The 19,431-nt window shown below is 43.9% G+C and overlaps 1 protein-coding gene across 1 annotated transcript in view; it reads right to left on the bottom strand.

Annotated features, from left to right (window-relative positions):
- LRRC52 (leucine rich repeat containing 52) overlaps nucleotides 1-11,969 on the bottom strand; it is a 27,089-nt gene extending 15,120 nt beyond the window's left edge. Inside the window, exon 1 of the mRNA XM_008578685.1 lies at nucleotides 11,048-11,969. Coding sequence (XP_008576907.1) covers nucleotides 11,048-11,669 — 622 coding nt within the window. The 5' untranslated portion in view covers nucleotides 11,670-11,969. The remainder of the gene's footprint in view (nucleotides 1-11,047) is intronic.
- Between the last annotated feature and the right edge of the window lie 7,462 nt (nucleotides 11,970-19,431).

A 19,431-nucleotide genomic window follows, 5' to 3' on the forward strand; every position in this document is an offset into this window, starting at 1 on the left:
CACGTGAAACTGTGTGCTTTACAGATACAAAGTCATTCTTTGTCTTTTATCTCCTTGGAAGTAAAACAGAGGCTGTCAGGGTAGGCCCCTCATTGCATTTGTCCCATGTTGTCACACTCGTCCCTGTCTGTGCTTACCCTTGCTTCCTTCTCTGCAGTCCCAGAGGACAGAGGAGATGTCCTTTCCCTTTCAAGGCTCACCCTCACATTTGGTCCTAGAGACCACCCACTCCTGCCTCCTTGGTAGCTTCACCCCATCAGTTATTCCCTCTCTCCTGTGTCCTTGCCCATTCTCTTTGCATTGACCACTCATCAGCAGATAAACACTTACTTGGACCTCTTGTTCCCTAAAAAATATCTTTACTTGCTTCCCCTCCAACTATCACTCTATCTCCTTCAGTCCACAGCCAAGCTTCCTAGAAGAGTAGCTTACATGGTTTTCTCTGCTGCTCTTCTTTGCTGTGCAGTCCATAACCTACTGCTGTCTGCTGTCCACTCCCAGCAGGACACTGGAGCTACTCAAGACAGCAGGGATCTCTTGGTAGCTAAATCTGATGGACAGTTTTTAGTCCTGATCTGACCTGCTCCCACTTTTTGGAACTCTTTGGTTCGCATGAATTCATCCTCTTCTAATTTCCTTTCTCTGGCTGCTCCTACCCAGAGCACTTCATGGGTGGCTCTTCCTTGCCTGACTCTTGAATATGTTACATCCCTACAGCTTCTGTACTAGGTCTTTATTATCCTCTCATTTTAAACTCTTTTTCCTGGTTGATATCTTCTGATTGGTTTTAATAATCACTAGGGAGCCAAAGATCCTCAAGTATATATTTTATTCCCTGTTATATATTATGAATATCAGGTCAGAATGTTCAAATGTTTACTGATTCACGGGGACCTCTGACTTATCAAGCTCAAAATGGGACTTGGCTTCTCCCCTGTTATGGTTAATTCTAGGTGTCGACTTGATTAGATTAAAGAATACTGAGAACCTGGTAAAGTTATCCTTTTAGGTGTGTCCACGAGGGTGGTTTCAGAAGAGATTAGTATGTGGGCCTGAGTGGATGGGGTGGAAAGGTCCACCCACAGTATGGGTGGGAACTGTTCAATCTGCTGGGGACTCAGGGAGAACAAAAATGGAGGAAAAGGCGAATCTCTCTCCCTAATTGCTGGATCTGGGATATAATCTGTTTTCCTGTCTGTGGACATCAGATCTTGAGACTCTTCAGCTTTTGGGTTCCAGAAGTTACACCAAAGGCACTGTGACAGTCCCTGGTTCTGAGGCCTTCAGACTTGGACTGAGCTAAACTACTGGCATCCAGTTTGCAAATGGCCTATCGTGGGACTCCTCAGCCTTTACAATCATGTGAGCTAATTATCCTAATAAATCCCCTCTCATATATTTATATACATATCCTATTGGTTCTGTCTCTCTGGAGAACCCTAATACCTCCCTTCACCCCATCACTGACCCTGCTCCAAGAGTGTCTGTCTCAGCAAAGCCCCAGTAGTTGTCCAAGCCAGAGCCTTGGGAGTTATCCTTGATTTTTACCTCTCCTTTATTTTCCATATCTCATTCATTCATTCAATATATATTTACTGGGCATTTTCTCTGTGTCGGGCCTTGTGCTAGTTTCTGAAGATTCAGAAAGTCACACTCTCAAAGAGCTTCCAGTCTATCAGAGAAGACAGATGTTAAATTAACACAAATTTATTAATTACTTAGAATTGTGACAGAAGTCACAAAGGGAGTATAAGGAACCATGAGAGGGTCTAGTTCAGTTCCAAGTCCTGTTGTTTCTGTCTTCTAAAGGGTTGCTTCTGACCTGTCTACACCTCTCCATCCTCACTGCTGCTGTAGGCTGCCATCCTCTCTGGCTTGGATGCCTATGGGGGTCTCCTTCCCAGAGCTACCTCTAGGCTTGCCTGCCTCCCAACGCTTCTCAGGGTGCATTGCATATTCCCCAGAAAATCATTCAAGGCCTTTCATGGATGGACCCTTGTCTTTCTTTCTAGCTGCATCCACTCTCTGCTGGATTACCTCCAGGTTGGGGAGCTCTTCACCCCTAGAGAGGAAAAAGACTTGCACTGCTGTCTTCCACAGGCCCGAGTGATGTTGGGTGACCTGAGGGGTCATGTGTAGAGGTCTGGCATTTCTGACCTTGGAGAAATCTTAGATCACCTACTCTCAGGAATCCCAACTGGGTTGAGTTAGAGAGTGTGTCAGAATCGCCTGGAGATCCTTCCCAAACCACATTATTTGCCACGCCCATCCCTTCTTGGATTTTCTGGATGGTTTAGGGATCACTGACTCAGTTGCACTTCTTCCAGCCTTCTCATTGCCCTCAGAAGGCTGTTCTTCTGGCTTTCTGCAGGAGGGAACTAGAGGGCAGGGAGTTTGTCATAAGGTGGGAGAGCCATGCTGGCAGAGCAGTCAACAGCCTTGGAACTGTCTGTTGCCCAGACACTCTCTCTTTTGGCCTCTGATCTTTATTTCAATTTCCCTGATGGAGGAGATGGGTTAGCACTAATAGTGCAATAGTGAAAGGACTTGAATTCATTCTGGAAATCTAAGTTTTGGCACAGTTGTGGATGACTTTGTACTTGATTGGTTGAAATGGGGCCATTATCTTATTACAGCAGCCTTGAATAGAAGATGAAATAGCCTTGGAATGAAACTAAGATGTTCTGTGCTCAAAATGCCCTCAAATGACTTGGACCTGAAGCAGCACATGCCCCAACCCATCTGCTCCCTGCAGATGTCCCTGAGTGGCTTTGTCCACCTGCCTCTGCGGCACCCTTGCCCAGACTTCTCTTTGATGTGTGGGTCCTACCACTGGGCTCAGTAAGACTCCTAGGAACTATAATTGAAGAGCTGACACAGAAGGACCTCAAACTGCTTCACTCCTATCCCTGATAGTCTGTCATTTTTTGAATTCTCACTGTTTCTGGTTATTCTCTATCAAATTGCAAGTGCCCTTTATGGAGACATTTCAAAACATTATTATCCATTTAAATGTGGTGCAAATCAATTTATTCACTGATTGGAGCAGCTACTGAAGGTCCAGGACACAGGCCATTGCCATAGTGTTTCTTAAAATGTGACCTGTCACCACCTGTATTGGCAGCTCACTGAATCAGAATCTCGGGATGTGGGGCCTGGGATTCTTGTGCTCCTTGGAGTTTGAGAACCACTGTTTGAGCAGGTCAGACCTGGGAGGAAAATCTGGGGCACTGAGTCCCTTAGGGGTGGAGACATTGTTCTAGTCAAGTTGAGGATGCTTAAGACAGGAGGTGGGAGAGTGCAGGAGTTAAAGGGCTGTCAACTTCTTAACTGTACTTCCTGATCATGTGACCATACCCCTTGTCACTAGGAACACCTCCGTCTCAGCACTCACTCATTCTGCACTTGCTCGCCTAGGACCGTGTCTGCTGAACACTGCCTTCCTTTTACACCAGATGTGTCATCTTTCCATTCAGGTCCACAGAATGCCAGCTAGTAGAGGCCTTTGAGAGGATCTAATCCTACACCCTTATTTTAAAGACAAGAAAGTGAGACTCAGAGGGGAAATAACTTTCCCCAAATCACACAATGGCATTGCCATAGCCAGGACAGAGCTTCCTGGCTTTCAACGCTATTTTCTGTCTCTTGTATCCCTAGATTGTCTTATTAAAGACAGGAATTATGACTTCTTTCTCTGTGTTAAAACCATCCCAGCATTATAATACAACGTTGGACACTTAATGAGCACTCAATAAACATTTCAGAGTTGACTGGATTGTGATGTGCTTGATAGCAAAGAAATATCATGGAATTGGGGAATAACCTTGAACTTGGATGTCAGGATATCTCTGTGCTGGGCTTGGTCTACAGCCACTTATCTGTGAGGAAGTGGATTCTAGAATTCCAATTTAAGCATCTTATGTAAAAAGGCTGTCTGACCAATATGGTAGACACTGGTCTTGGGTGGTCGTTTAAATGAGTTGAATTGAAATAAAATTAAAAAATTCAGTTCCTCAGTTGTACGAGCCACGTTTCAAGAGCTCAATAGCCACATGTGGCTAGTGGCTTCTGCATTGGACCCCACATGTATAGACTATTTTCACCATTGCAGAAACTTCTATTGGAAAGCACTGGACTAGACTTTGGGGGTGGAGGAGAAGGGGATATAGAAGGCCAGGTTCCTTATGTCCAGGAGCTTAGAGTTGAGTGAGTGTGTGAGAGCATCTTGAGAGTCATGTGACCCTGTCCCACTAGAGAAAACAAATATCCTGGGAAGAACTCAATCGCCACGTTCACCTTCAGATAGTGTTAATGACTGAAAAATTACAGTTCCAGCCAGAAACTAGTCCTCCTAGTTGCTGACCAGAGCCAGAAAGGAAATGGACTAGTCCCACTAGAGAAAACAAATATCCTGGGAAGAACTCAATCGCCACGTTCACCTTCAGATAGCGTTAATGACTGAAAAATTACAGTTCCAGCCAGAAACTAGTCCTCCTAGTTGCTGACCAGAGCCAGAAAGGAAATGGACTGTGTCAGTCTGTTTTTAACTCTGTATTGATCAGAGCTCACTAGAGCACCCTGGCAAAGGACACCGTATTTCCATTCCTGCTGTAATTTTTGTATTTGGAGAATGAATATGTGAATTCTTTGAAGACTTAATACTTTTCAGTACATCTGGTGAGTATGCTATTGAAGGGTTTCTTTTGATTCAGACCTTTGATAATAGCATCAAATCTCTTGTCAATTTGTGAAAGTTTCAATATTCCTGTTCAGTGTAGCCTTGTGATTAAACAAAACACTTGACTTCCTCTGCATCCCCTCTACAGGGGCACCTTTAGCCAAAATGTGACATAGAGGATGGACACATTATTGCACTCATGTCTTTTCTTTTAAGACCTCTCTATTTCCTTCCTGAACTTCTGCTTCCTTCAAAGTTCCCCACTGCGGCAGAATTAATCTTAGCTAATTGGATTTCCCAAGAATTCACTCCTCCCTCTGATACAAGAGCTGATAAAAGTTTAGGGGCACATGTATTATTCTTCCCAGGAGTTCATGTATTTTTGCAGGGTTCTCTTCAAGATTAAGACACTTTTTGGGGACCCACATGAGTGAATTTCTAATGGCTAATTTCAGCTCATTGATAGGCAGTGGATGGGGAGATACTGGGGCAAAGGTAGTGATTAGTACAGTTGAATCACAAAATCACACCACGTAGTCGACTTCTTTCTCTCAGGGCTGTGCCTGCCCCACAGTTGGACTGCCTTCCTTGCCCTTATCCTAGAAAGCTGTTTGCACATCCATGCCTGCCTCTGGAAGTGGGGCTTGTCTTTAGGTAGAGCCTCAGTTCCAGATTCAGAGACTCAGGAGCAGCCACCTTGATGCTGGGCCAGCCCTGAGTCTCATGGCCCAGGCTGAGGCCAAGCCTCGATATGGGCTTCTGCTTTTGGTCTCCAGGATCTGAACCCCTGTGTTCACAGCTCACCTAATACCTGACTCCAAAATTCCCCTTGCCCCATTTTCTTGGGGAATTAGAGTCCTAGGACCTTCTGCCCACCCTCCTACATCCTATCTCTATCCCTGCCTGCGTCTCTACAGTCATGTCTCCTAGACATTGGGTTATACTGTCCTCCAATACCACACGTGCTGAGCCTTCCTGAAGTCTGTTGCTTGTCGGGGCACCACCTGACTGACGTCTGCTACTCTCCTCTCAGTATCCTGTATCTTTCTTACACCCACTAACCATTTGTTTATTGAGTGCTTATGGTGTGTCAAGCTTAATACCAATGACAGTTCATAAGTATTCTTATCTCATTCTTATGACAGCCCTAGGTATGTTGGTTCTATTTTTATCTCTGTCTTAAAGATGAGGAAATTGAAGTTCAGAGAGGTTAAGTAACTTATTTGATATCCTACAGATAGTAAGTGGCAGGGTTAGGGTTACAATCCAAGTCTATTTCACTCCAGAACCTGAGCTCTTAACACTGGGTTGTATTGCTTGGGGGTGGCTGTCCTTCTTCACCTGTAGCCGAGGCTGTCCCAAGTACCTATCTACCACACGAGGCACATGCTGGCCTCTTTTGTCTTTCCCTGTTTAGTTCTGCTGTGCCTTACTGGCCATGGGACACTTATGGTGCCGATGACCCATAGTCACGTGAATCTCCATATGCAGCTCCAGGCTTCTTGGTTAGTTACTTCCATGGTTGGCACATAATAGGCACTTAATGAATATTTAAACAAACGGATGAACTGAGTGGTGGCCCAGATGTCTCTTACTTCACTGCCTCTCTTTTAAAGGTATATATGTACTGGCATTCCACTGTCATATTGCTCTTAATATTGCGCCAAGGGAAAATTTCCCAATGCGAAGATTCAGTACCTCCTTGGGTCTAAAATAAACCTATCTTTAAACTGGATTTTGCTTTATAAACAACCATGTTACTCAGCTTATTTCACAAAAATTCTTTCTATATTCTGAAATGTGGGCAAATGGAGACAGATGTGTGGGCTCTATTCTAGAACATGTCAAAGATCAACATTCTGATAGCAAATGTGGTATAAATAGGTGGGCTTAAGGGTAAGAGTTCACCAAGAGTGTTTGTCAGTAGCAAAGATATTTCTACCAAACAGAGACCATGAATCATTATATGAGAGTCAAATAAAATAAATATCTTCCCTTACATTGAGATCTGGCCAAAGGGCAAGCATCTAGTGAATTTTACTCTATATGTTCACCTGTATGTGTGTGTCTATACATGCCTGTGAATCTGTATCTGTACATTTATATGTGCATATATGTTATGTGTGTGTAGTGCATGGGTGGGTATATGAGTAGGTTGCATATGTATGTACGAAATATATATGTAGCTATATCTTTGTGTTCGTGTATGTGTGTGTTCATATGCACGTGTATATATATGTTTTTGCATGTGTATTTGTATGCATGTTTGTAATTGTATGTGTGTATGTGTGTACAATAAGGGAGAACCAGACTGGATAAAGCCCATCAGACAGCAATGCTAAAGTTAGATTTATCCTTTTGGGGTTTGGGGTGAAACCTGTGTTTTCAAAGGAAGTACAGGCATATCATAATGAATTTGTGATAATTAGTGCTTATTGTCTCATGAAAATAATCTCAGGCGAGTACCAAGTAGTGGCCAGATAGGAAATAAAGCTGAAGCAGCCATATGCTTATAACATGACTTATATTTATAACCAAACTGACTTATAGAATGATAGTTATCATGTGACTCAAGAATTTAAGAGGTAATATAGTCTCAAGGAAAAAGATATGAATTCGCAATAAAGAAGTTCAAATCATTTTCTTGCTATTTACTGGCTGTGTTATTTTGGGCAAGTCAGCCTATTTTCTCATCCAAGGATAGGGATAAAAATATCAATCCTGCGAGACTACAAAGGCACAGGCAACTAAAGCAAAAATACACAAATGAGACTACATCAAACTGAAAAGCTTCTGCACACTAAGGAGACACTATTAGCAGTGTGAAAAGATAACCTACAGAATGGGAGAAAGTGTTTGCAAACTGCACATCAGACAAGGGGCTAGTATCCAGAATATATAAAGAACTGAAACAGCTCAAAAGCAAAAAACCAAATAACCCAATTTGAAAATGGACAAAGGACCTGAATAAACATTTCTCAAAAGAAGACATACAAATGGCCAACAAGCACATGAAAAAATGCTCAACATCAGAATAAACATTTCTCAAAAGAAGACATACAAATGGCCAACAAGCACATGAAAAAATGCTCAACATCAGAATAAACATTTCTCAAAAGAAGACATACAAATGGCCAACAAGCACATGAAAAAATGCTCAACATCACTAATCATCAGGGAAATGCAAATTAAAACCACAATGATATCATCTTACCCCATTTAGAATTGCTATTATCAACAAGGCAAAAAATAACAAATGCTAGTGAAGATGCAGTAAAAGGGAACCCTTCTATATTCCTGGTGGGACTGTAAGTTGGTACAGCCATTGTGGAAAACAGTATGGCAGTTCTTTACAATCCAGCTATCCCACTACTGGGTATACACCCAAAAGAAATGAAATCATTATATCAAAAAGACACCTGCACTCCCATGTTCATTGCAATGCTATTCACAATACCCAAGAGATGGAATCCACTAAATGCTGAGCAATGAATGAATGGATAAAACAAGACAAAACGAAACACTGCGGTATTGTATGCACAATGTAATGCTGTTCAGCTATAAAAAGAAATGATATCCTATCATTTGCAGCAACATGGATAGAACTGTAAACCATCATGTTATATAAAGTAAGTCAGGCACAGACAGACAAATAATGAATGATTTCATTCATATGTGGAATCTAAAAGGAAAAAAGAGTGGTTCTCACAGAAGTAGACAGAGGAATAATAGTTACCAGAGGCCAGGAGAGGAGGGGTGGGGGAGGAGAAGTGGTGGACTAATGGGTACAAAACTATGCTATCTACCCTAAGTGAATCACTGTGCATTATATGTACGTATTGAAACAACACACTGTACCCCACAAAAATAAATATAAATAAAATTGAAAAAAAAATCAATCTAGCCTCTTCCATAGGGTGAGGGCACAAAATTTAAGAGTTGGCTTGATACTCAAACTAAAGGAAATGAGACATTGTGTATGAAAAAAACTCCCCCAGTTGCAAGCTTTATAGAAATATGAATTATTTTTATTTCTGGCCTTGGGCTTATTCATGTTTTTAAGAGATAATAATATTGAACTGGAACAGTTGTGGGTGCCTGTGTGAGGTCCCACTGCCCAGTGGAAGAAATCTTTGTCTACCTCAAAAGACAGACTCTTCATTCGTGTGGAGCTTATGAACTTGACAAGATAGATAATCCTTTCTGATGCCTTTGCAAACATGTAGTGAATATAATCCTATTGCATCATGATTGAATTGAAAAGTCAAGGTGTCCAAAGTTTTCAGCCTGAAAATTCTGACCAGATACAAGCAGAAATTTGATTAAGGGAGATTGAATGGGAGGTGAAGTGGTGGGCTTAGGGGCTGGGGTAGAAGCAAGCTACTTCACTACTTCAGCTAGGGTAAGAGGTCCCCCTGGCTACCGAGGCTCTACTCAAGGAAAATGTATATGGATGGGAGAGAGGGGGCAAGAGAAGGTGGTGCCCTTCCACAGGCTAGTTGCACGAACATTAGGAACCACACTTAATGCATGAGGGTGATTAATATTGACCTTCTTTTAGAGAGCTTTCTTGAAACCATCATAGCACCAGTGAAGGAGAAGACATTACCTCTGGCTCTCAGAGAAGGTGGTACAGAGAGGAAAGCCAACCTCTCCAAGAAGCTCTTGTCTTCTTTTATGATTACTTCTATTGGGAAGGTGTCTGACAAAGTTCTTTTTTTTTTTTTTGAGACCGGCCGCACCGCGCTCAGCCAGTGAGCGCTGTGAGCGCACTGGTCATCCCTATATAGGATCCGAACCCGCAGCCGGAGCGCTGCTGCGCTCCCAGTGCTGCACTGTCCTGAGTGCGCCACGTCATCCCTATATAGGATCCGAACCCGCAGCGGGAGCGCTGCTGCGCTCCCAGTGCTGCACTGTCCTGAGTGCGCCACGGGCTCGGCCCGACAAAGTTCTTTTTGATTTTTCCTAACAAGTTAAAGTATCTGACAGTGGGGCCAGGTGCCTGGGGCACAAAATTTAAGAAGGAACTGACTCTCACTCTCAGTGAGCACTCCCTCTCAGTGTCTCCTTAAAATTTGCATCCTGGGATCCTTGTGTGCCTCACTCTAGTCCAGTCCTCCCTGGAAGATGTTTTAAGACATTGGGAGGCCAGGAGAGCACATTTTTACTTGCTGCCACCACTTGGTTCCCTCCCCCCAGTTCTGCTTGAAATCTATCATTCTGGCCAGAAATATTCCTAGGATGTTGCTACCTGAGCAAGGACTTCATGGTGGAAGCTTCAGCGGACTTTTGTGAAACTGAGTGTGTGAAACCTTTTCAAAGGCAAACACCCAGGGAAGGAGAGAAGACATGATTTTGATAGAGTTTGATTTTCTATCCAAAATCCAATTTTCCTGGATTATATCAGTGGCTCCAGACTTTCTATGAGGAGTTCTTGTTTCTCTGAAGCTCTGATTTCCCTGGATAAAAGTGCTATTTGTGGACAGGGAGAACTGGAGTATAAGGATGGGACAGCAAAGTCCCTGAGAAGCAGCAGGATGTGTATTGGGATGCTCCAGGGGCCATCACAGAGGGGGTGGGGACAGTGGATAGAGTGGCAGCCCCTAACTTGGAAATCTCCCAGGTAAGACTTGAGAATCTGCCTGTAAGATTGGGATCTCCCTGCTCAACCCAGTGAGTACCATGACCCATCTTCACTGACTCATGCCCTTCTCTCCTTCCTTATGAGGCCAGCATCTGGAAAACAAGGCGCCATCAAAAGGCTTTTCTTCTCCCTTCAGTCCTTTCCCTTGTCCAGGTAGCTTATGTGTCTCTCATCTCTACTGAGCTTTCCCTTCCAGATATCATACCCCTATTGGACTCTCTACTGCCTATGAATGACTGAATTTACTTTTAGATCCTGGAAAAATTCAGTCATTGAATTAGGCAGATTAAAACAGTTTGCCAATGGAATACAGCATCTCCATATTACTTTATTATTTTGCTATCATAGTACTTTATCCTTTCTGAACACATTGTTTTATTTGACATGACAACTCTGTATGTTAGGTAGTATTATTATCCCCACTTTATGGATCAGGAAACTGAGGCTCAGAGAAATGATGGCTTTTCCAAGGGCAGCCAGCTAGTAAGTGCCAAGATTGGGACCAGGACTCAGCTCTTTGGATTCCTATACCAGAACTTTTTCTAACGAACCTTATTGCCTGTCCAGTCAACCCAGGGATGGGCTCTACAGAGCAATAAGAATGCTTAAAATCAGCTGAACCCAGCTTTTGCTCCCAGCCTGACCATCTTTTGACTTTACCTTTTCTGGAACCAATTCCTCCTCCTCTGTCACGTCCTCTTCCCCACACCCAATCAAGCCCTCACCTGAAGGGTCCAGATGGGACACTATCAAGAAGATGGCGAAGTCCAGGAAGGAGCAGTTGCACTTCCAGGGGTTTCCACTCAGGTACAGGGTCTGCAGTACCATGAGGTGATGGAAAGCAGCATGGTCCAAGGTCTGCAAGCCAGTATTTCTGAGGTCCAGGTACCTCAGGGAGGTGGTGTTGGCAAAGGTGTACTTGTGCAGAGATAACAGCTGAGGGTTGTTGGCAATATTCAGCTGCACCAGGTTGCTGAGCACTGAGAAACTGAATGGGGAGATCGAGGTTAGGTTGTTGGAGCTGAGATCAAGGTAGATGAGTTTGAAGACCCCGATGAAGGTGTAATCCATCACCTCTCGAATCCGGTTGTTATGACAGTCCAAGTAAACAAGGTCACTGAGGAGTCCTAGATGCATGGCTGGCAAACTAGTGATTCTGTTATCGTTCAAGAACAGCCTCCGGGTGTTCAGGGGTATGTCAGGAGGGTATTCAGTTAGCTGCAGTGCTGTGCAGATCACTTCTTGGGCTTGACACTGACAATTATTTGGACACTTCGACCCTGATATCAGCCCCATTCCAAAGGAAAAGAGTAACCACCCAGGGCCAGGGCCTGAAGCAAGGGACATAGTAAGGAGCCACGACTACCCTCCTTCCACCTTCCTGCGGGCGGGCGCTGTCCCTCTGATCCGAAGGCTGCTGAAGGGTGGGGCGGGGCGGGGGAGAGGTGCTGGAAAGAACTGTAACACTCTAGCTTTGTGCAAAGCAATTTTCCATTACAGGATAACCGAACAGAAGTTGAAACGAGAGGCCCAATGCACCGCCGCTTCGTTTGGTGGCTCTGCCGCTTGCTAACTCCCAGACTGCAGCTGGAAGCTTGCCCACTTGGCAGCTTTGAAAGGTCTCACCCTTTCCCTGTGTTTGCAAGTAAGTGAAGGAGAGCCAGGGGAGAGCCACATGACAATGAGGTTGCCAGTTGACACCTTTGTGATGTCAGCAGGAGACTGCCTGGCTGAAGGAAGGAGACTCCTCACCTCTCCTTCTGGGTGGTGTGGGGTCTTTTGTATATCTCGGTAAGCTGGCTGTCCCTGGGGGAGTTGGGGTTTCATGGATAGGGGCCTGTAGCATGGTGTGTGTGTGGGGGGGACATGCATGGGTTCACTGTGTGTATGTGTATGGCCAACACCTGCCTGGGCTGCCTGTACCATCTCCTCATGGAGGAGTAGTAGAGGATTAGGCTAGGTTGGACCCCCTAATCTGCAGGCCATAGAGGGAACATGAGAAGCTCCAGTCCAACTCCCTTCTTTACTGGTGATCAAAGTAACTTGCATAAGGTCTGTTCTTAGAGAGGGTCTTTTCTTGGGCATTAATTTTGGATTGCCATTTTTTTTGTTGTTGTTTTTTGTTTTGTTTTTGATGTTGTTAGGAGAAGATGGGAAAGAGGTTGTCTCTTTTGAAATGAGGCAAAGGGAATTCTGATAAGGCAGTACTCTTAAAATTTTATTCCAAGGTTGCATACATTCCTGTCTGCATTTGAAATATATGTGTATTTTGAAAAGTTTTTGAGCAAGTATAAGCTACTCCCCCTAAAACAAAACCCAAAGGTATATATAAAAAAATCTGAGTGCAATAATGTGAACTATTTCTTACCACTTGTATTCTCCTGGGACTTTTAAAATGGTGAGTTCCTCCCTCATGCTTCTAGTGTGAGTTTCTAGTCATTGACTGCTTGACTGATGAGGGAAGTCTTTTGGAGAGACAGATGAAGAGCCTGGATGCTTAAGAGTCGGGATATATTATCCACTCCATGGAGGAAGGCACACTGGGCAGAAATGAAGATAAAACATCTCAGGAATTAAAATTTATATTTTTGGTAAACTAGAATTTCATTCTTTAAAACATTCATATATAACTTAGTTGTGAATATTAGTAACCTAATGAAAACTATATCTAGCTTAGCATAGTGCCTGGCACCTGGTATTATTAAATACTTATCAAGTGAATGATGTGTGAATGTCTCTGATGGTTTGCTTCCTTTTTTTGCTTCTCTGCCAAGAGAGAAATTAATAAACTCAAGTGGATTTGTGGCTAGTTAGCTAATGCTTGATTATGTTTACTTACTCAGCATTCCTTGGGTGACTGGCTGTGAATTAATATGATGACTTAGGAGTGTTTACCAAATTGAAAGTGACCTTATTTAAGTAGAAATTCCAAACACTTAAAGTAATGACCCAAATGATCATTGTACTAATTGAAGCATGATTTAATTGATAGGGGAGCCACCCTCTCCTCATAATTAAAAAAAATTCTATTAACAAGTTCCTTCCTCGATCTTACATGATTGCTCAGGAGAGAAATTTGTTATGTAAAGTCTATAGAAAATAATCAATATCCAAAGTGACTGTTTCCTCTGTGAGCTGCGGCAAGAGTGTGTTTCCTTGGTGGGGTGTTGTAGAAACGCTTTGTTTGAAGTGGGCTGTGTTTGTCATCTGCTTCCTTTCAGTGGGAGATGCTCACTGACTGACCTGCCGAGGCTCATGGAGTCATTTTCCTAACTCTCCGCCTTTTCTTTTATGCCATTTCCCTCTTTCTTCTTTTTTTAAAAAAAATTTTTATTGAATCACAATTGATTATACATATTTTGGGGGTTCAACATTGACATATGTTGATCAAATCAATATTACTAGCATAGGTATTGTTACAAATTATAATTATTCTTTACGCCCCTTGTCCAATCTCTCCCATCCCCCTCTCCCTCCCCGCTCCCACCTCTGATAACCCTAGATTTCTTCTCTTTCTGAAAGAGTGATGGTTACTCTGTTGATTTGTTGCCTAGGTGATCTGTCCAATGCTGAGAGGAATTATAATTATTCTTTACGCCCCTTGTCCAATCTCTCCCATCCCCCTCTCCCTCCCCGCTCACACCTCTGATAACCCTAGATTTCTTCTCTCTTTCTGAAAGAGTGATGGTTACTCTGTTGATTTGTTGCCTAGGTGATCTGTCCAATGCTGAGAGATGTGATCAGTTCCCCCGATATTATCATAGAGCAGATGCTTCTTCTGTCACTCTGGAATGGGCTTTGTGGAGAGAGACATCCTCTTCTTTTCTTTATTTCTGCTGGTGACTCTCCTTGTGTCAATGCACTCCAGTGGCTGGTGGACCATCTGCGTGGTAGTTGTGACATCTAGCCACTTTTGTAGCAGCTGTGGTTACTGTAATGGCTGTGGTAGGCCACCCACATGGAGGTGATGTTTTTGGCATGCTCCTTGGTGCTGGCGGTGTGCCTGGTTATGGGGGGGGGTTCTGGTCCCTGGCTCCATGCCCTGGGCCCCCGGCCATTTCTCTCTTTCTGATTCTTCCTTTCTTCAGGGAGCCTGTGTGTCCAGCTTACCCTGTTTAATTCCCAGACTAACATGCAGACTAACTTTCTCAAGACAGTAGCCTCCGTCTCAGGATCACATGTTCAGCCACATAATTACAAGAGCTGTCACTTAGAACAGCCTTAGATAAATAAATCACACTAAAGGCTCCTGACTGACACCAGTCAGCTACGTCTCACTTCCTGTATTATTACCATGTTAACAAAGCATCAGGAGTGATTAACCTCAAGGAATATTCCTTTTGCTTGAGGTAGCTGCATATTTTTTGGTCCTGAAATCTGAACACTCATGGGCTGGCTTCAGCTTTGCCAGGTCAGACCAGATCCCTAAAATGTGTTCAAGACTGAATAAATATTTGTTAAATAGACAATGAGCAGACTGGATAAAGGAGAATGTAGAATGTAGCATATCCTAAATCCTGGTCTCAGAAGCTTAAAAACAATTTTTTTTCACAAGAGAACATTTTATGAGACTATTATTTCAGAGATGCTTCTTTGAGAAGTTCTAGACTTGGCTGTTTGCCCTTGGTCGAGTTGCTTAACTTCTCTGGGCTTTATTTTTCTCATCTACACATTGAGGGAGGTGAACTAAATAATTTCCAAGTTGCCTTAGGACTTCCAAATTCCCTCCTAATGGAAAGATTTCAGGCACCACCTGGTAAACCAGTAGTGCAAGTATTCCGAGGCCAAGAGGAAAGTCCTCCTGCTTCTTCGATTCACACCATGTGACCCACTTGTCAGGTGGCTGTAGAAATGGAATTTCCTCTCCTCAGTGAGCCGCTCATGAGCTTCAGTGGCAGGTGGGTTGCCTTTAGTGTGTGCAACTGTTTTATCAGCCCATTTCTGCCACTGAGGTGGTCAGTGTGTCCATCCTTCCAGGAGGACAGGTAGGATATCAAGGGAGTGCACTGAGAGGCCCCTTCTATCAGCACAATCTCACTAGCCGAGGCTGTTCTCGGGAAGCCTATTTTTAGCTGTATCTGATTGAGACACTGCCTTCCCAGCTTATGACCCTTCTCAGGTGCCAGCATACCTCCAAGCAGGTCTACGGTGATCCAAAAGACAGGTGGGGCACACCTCTGTTATTATAAAAGTGAAGGGCAGGGTGATAGGGCAAAGTGGACACAGCTGAGATACTGACACTCTCTTACGATGAGATGGTGGGACTTTATGGCCTCCCAGGGCCTTGATTTCCTTTCTATAGAACAAGATAGGATGCTGAGGGCCCTCCTAGTTTTACAATCCCACCAATATTCTGTTGTGAAGGGAGAGGACAGATGCTTGATGCTTTAAGATCCAAGCAACAGTGGGGAGAGAGCCAAGCAATTACACAGGGTGTGGCACAGCATAAACAGTGTTAATAATAAACGTGTTAGCTAGTAAATATTCCACTCAGATGCCTGGGTGCAAGTGCTAGGGAAATTTAATTTTGGTACACTTTTATTTACTCAGGAGAAATATACCAGAAAGAAATGCATGTGCCATTTTATTAAGTTAAAATGGCTAATGTGGTCAACTCAGGACTTACACAGGGTTAGCAACCTGGTGGCACATAAGTCAGTACTTTGTTCTGCTTCCCGGGTTGGGAACGTAGTGGGATCAGGTCTAAAGAATGTCAAAATTTCAAAGACTTTGTTGTAGGAGCAGCTATGGTATCTGATTCACTCCAGACTTTTGACACTGCTGGGGTCCTCTTCAGCAAAGTCATTTCTCAGCAGATGGGGGGCTTGGGGACAGTCCCATGGAAAATAGATGAAAATAAATAAGTTCTGACTGCAAGAGAAAAAAGTTCCAAAACATGCCAGGAAGGCTGAGGCCTAAGGGCCGAATTATCTATCTATCATTTCTCTGTCTATGAACCTGGGCTCTATTTTTCCTGCCAGCTCATACAAACTGTTTTTGCCTTTTCCTTTCAGGCTGCCTGAGTCCCCACAGACCCTTACAGAGTAAAGGCCAGAAGAAATCACGGCAGTTTGTTGTGTTCCCCACAGATGCCTTTGTTTTCAGGCTTCAACCACATTATACATTACTGCAGCATTCATTATCCAAAGGAATCCAAGGGGAAGCCTAGAAATTGCATACCATTTTTAAGGGAGGAATTGGATCATGTTTTCAGCTTGTAACAAATATATATACTATTGCCCATGTCCAGGCTTATGTGCAGTAGTCATTATGCCTGAAACTTAATTTGGGACTTTGCCAATAGTGGCAGCTGTCTAAGCCCATTGTTTGGGAGGAGAGCATGGACCCTCTTTATAGGTGCCTTATAGACTTCAGTATGGGAGTGACAACTGTGCTGTAGTATGAGCTTTGAAATGAGAAGATTCCTCGTTGGTGACTTTGGGTAAGCACCTTAGCTACTGTGGGCATTAGTTTCCTCTCTGGCAAAATAGGGATGATGAATATTGCTTTTTCAGGGTTGTTACAGAGATTGCATGTGATTTAAGGTAACATTGTAACTACCATTTACTATTTACCCCGTATCAGGCATGTGATCCTACCAGCAATCCAGTGCATGTTGTAGCATTACCCTCATCTTACAAATGAAGAAACAAAAGCTCTGAGAGGCACCACTTGCCCAAAGTCACAGAGCTGGTGAATGATGAAGGTTGGCTGGTCCAGGAAGTTTTACTCCTGAGCACAAGCCCTTACCTCCCAGGCTCTACCACCACATCATGTGCAAGTGCCTCAAAATGCTCCTTATTGTTTTAATTGGCTCCATGGAATAAATTTTCCCCTCCATGCCCTAAATGGTGTCTTGACTTCAGACCAAATCAATCCACTGTTTTTAATGTGATCTATTTATGCTTTGGGGTTCCCTGTCTCTTAGAAGGCTAATGACACTTTTCAGGCTTTGAATTCTTATATTAATCTTAATCTTTGAGATTGTTCAGTATAATGTTCTTTCTTTTGCAGGTGAGGAAATTAAAAGGAGAAACAACTTGCCTACGCTCACTCAGAAAATGAGTGGCAGAGTCAGCAACAGTTGGCCATTCACTGCCTGGGGTGACTCAGTTTCCCTACACAGCCACTCTCGCAGGGAGGAATTCCTTCCAAGATAATCTGGAAATTGCTGGTTCCACTGAGCACACTGGTACACACACAGCAAAGTCCCTGATGGTACATAACTGCTCTGGTGGAAATCTCTCCATAACCAGGTGGAATCTACCTGGTGACCCCATCCCCTGTCCTACTGTTCAGAGCAGTATTTAAAATTAAAATTCTAATGCACTGCTAGCCTTTGGGTGGTTGCTTAGGTAGGATCTATACCTCACATAGGCTTGTGAAGTCATAGCTCAGGAGGAAGAGTGGAGAGAATTGAGTCCTGTCTCTTCTTCAGCATTCTCATGGAAAGATTTTCAAGAAAATATGTGACGTGGAGGGTGAGAACCTTGGATACAAGCATGGCACACAATACTAGGGATTTCTCTTGATTCTATCTATGTAGATGGGTCAGCTCAGCATTTGGTCTGGACGTGGAGAAAGATAGCATTCATCCTGCCTGAGGTTGGTGAGAATGTCTCTATGTCTCAAAGTTTTCCCAATGTTTTTGAAAACCTGTTTCTTTTCTGGATGGGCTGGCTGTCAGGGAGAGAAATGGAATGATAAGGCCATCTCATCACAATATTCCTGAAAGGACATGAGGACAAATGAGGTGAGACTGAGGGGTTCACAGGAAGAAGGCTTACCTGACGGTGTAAGCCTTGCACAGAGCATCAGTTCTTCCCACCTAGAGCTCATGAATCCACTCCCACAGGTGGGCTCTTCCTCACACCTCACTTCCTGGACAGGCTGAAAATGATACCTTTAAGGCCTGACCTTAGTTCCAGTGATACCAAATTGGAGGAAAGCAGATAGCTGACCAACTGGCCAACTTTGGGATAAATGCTTTTGCTTCTCTTGCCAGGAGTGCTCTCCATCCAAACTCTTCTCCATGAGCGCCTCCACGATGGCAGATGTGGGGAATGCATCCCTCCTGTCCCAGTGTCCTTAGATTAGCCTAAATATCAGCGGCAGGATTGCTAATCTGTCATGGAGTTTAAATAGCTTCTGCTTTATGGTTTTTGCTATCATCCTCCCTGGAAAGCCTGCTTCACATGTCTCTGCTCCCCAAACCGTAGAGGGTGAAAGGCCAGAAAAATGCCTGCATAGAGTCCTGGTCCACACATCTTGCTGCATCACGATAGCTTCTGCTTTATGGTTTTTGCTATCATCCTCCCTGGAAAGCCTGCTTCACATGTCTCTACTCCCCAAACCGTAGAGGGTGAAAGGCCAGAAAAATGCCTGCATAGAGTCCTGGTCCACACATCTTGCTGCATCACGTGGCTGCTCACCTTCAGCTCTGTTTTCCCAGCTCAGAGTGCCACGCTTCTGTGCAGAAACAGCCACCTTGGGTTCTCTCTGAGGTAGGTTCTTTTGCTGTTGCCCTAGTAAAGGAATTATTAAACTGACTTCCAGCCCAGGCAGTGCTTGTGCCTGGTGAGGTAATGTCTGTCGCATGCAGCCTTTCTTTTCCTTCCCATTCCCACTCCCTTGCGTCAGGCCCGTCATTCCTCACACCTCGACTAATGTGCTCTTCTCCTCCCTGGCCTCGGTGCCTCCTGCCTGTCCTCCCCTATGGAGCTGCTCCCAGCTCAGCAACATCCTTTCTCAGATTCAGACACTCTTCCTTGGCCAAATTCCCCATCAGCCTGGAATTGAAATCGATTGCCCCAAATCCCCATCCTACAACCCACTGTGCCACCTGTGCTTTAGCAGAGAAGATCATGGCTGCAGGGTGGTGGTGGCGGATAGAGCCAAGAGGAATTAGGAAGGAGAATCTGTAGGGCTTGGTTAGTGACACATTGGAGGCAATATAGTGTAATGTTTAAGCATATGGATTTTAGACTCAGACAGTCTATAAAATCTTATGACCTTAGGAAAGTTTCTTGACCTCTCTAAATCTCATTTTAATCAAATGGAAAATGGCGATAATAATAGTAACTTCCTCATAAGGGTTTTTCTGCCCAAT

This window comes from Galeopterus variegatus, unplaced genomic scaffold (assembly GCF_000696425.1).
Source record: "Galeopterus variegatus unplaced genomic scaffold, G_variegatus-3.0.2 Scaffold1742, whole genome shotgun sequence".
Taxonomy (NCBI): domain Eukaryota; kingdom Metazoa; phylum Chordata; class Mammalia; order Dermoptera; family Cynocephalidae; genus Galeopterus; species Galeopterus variegatus.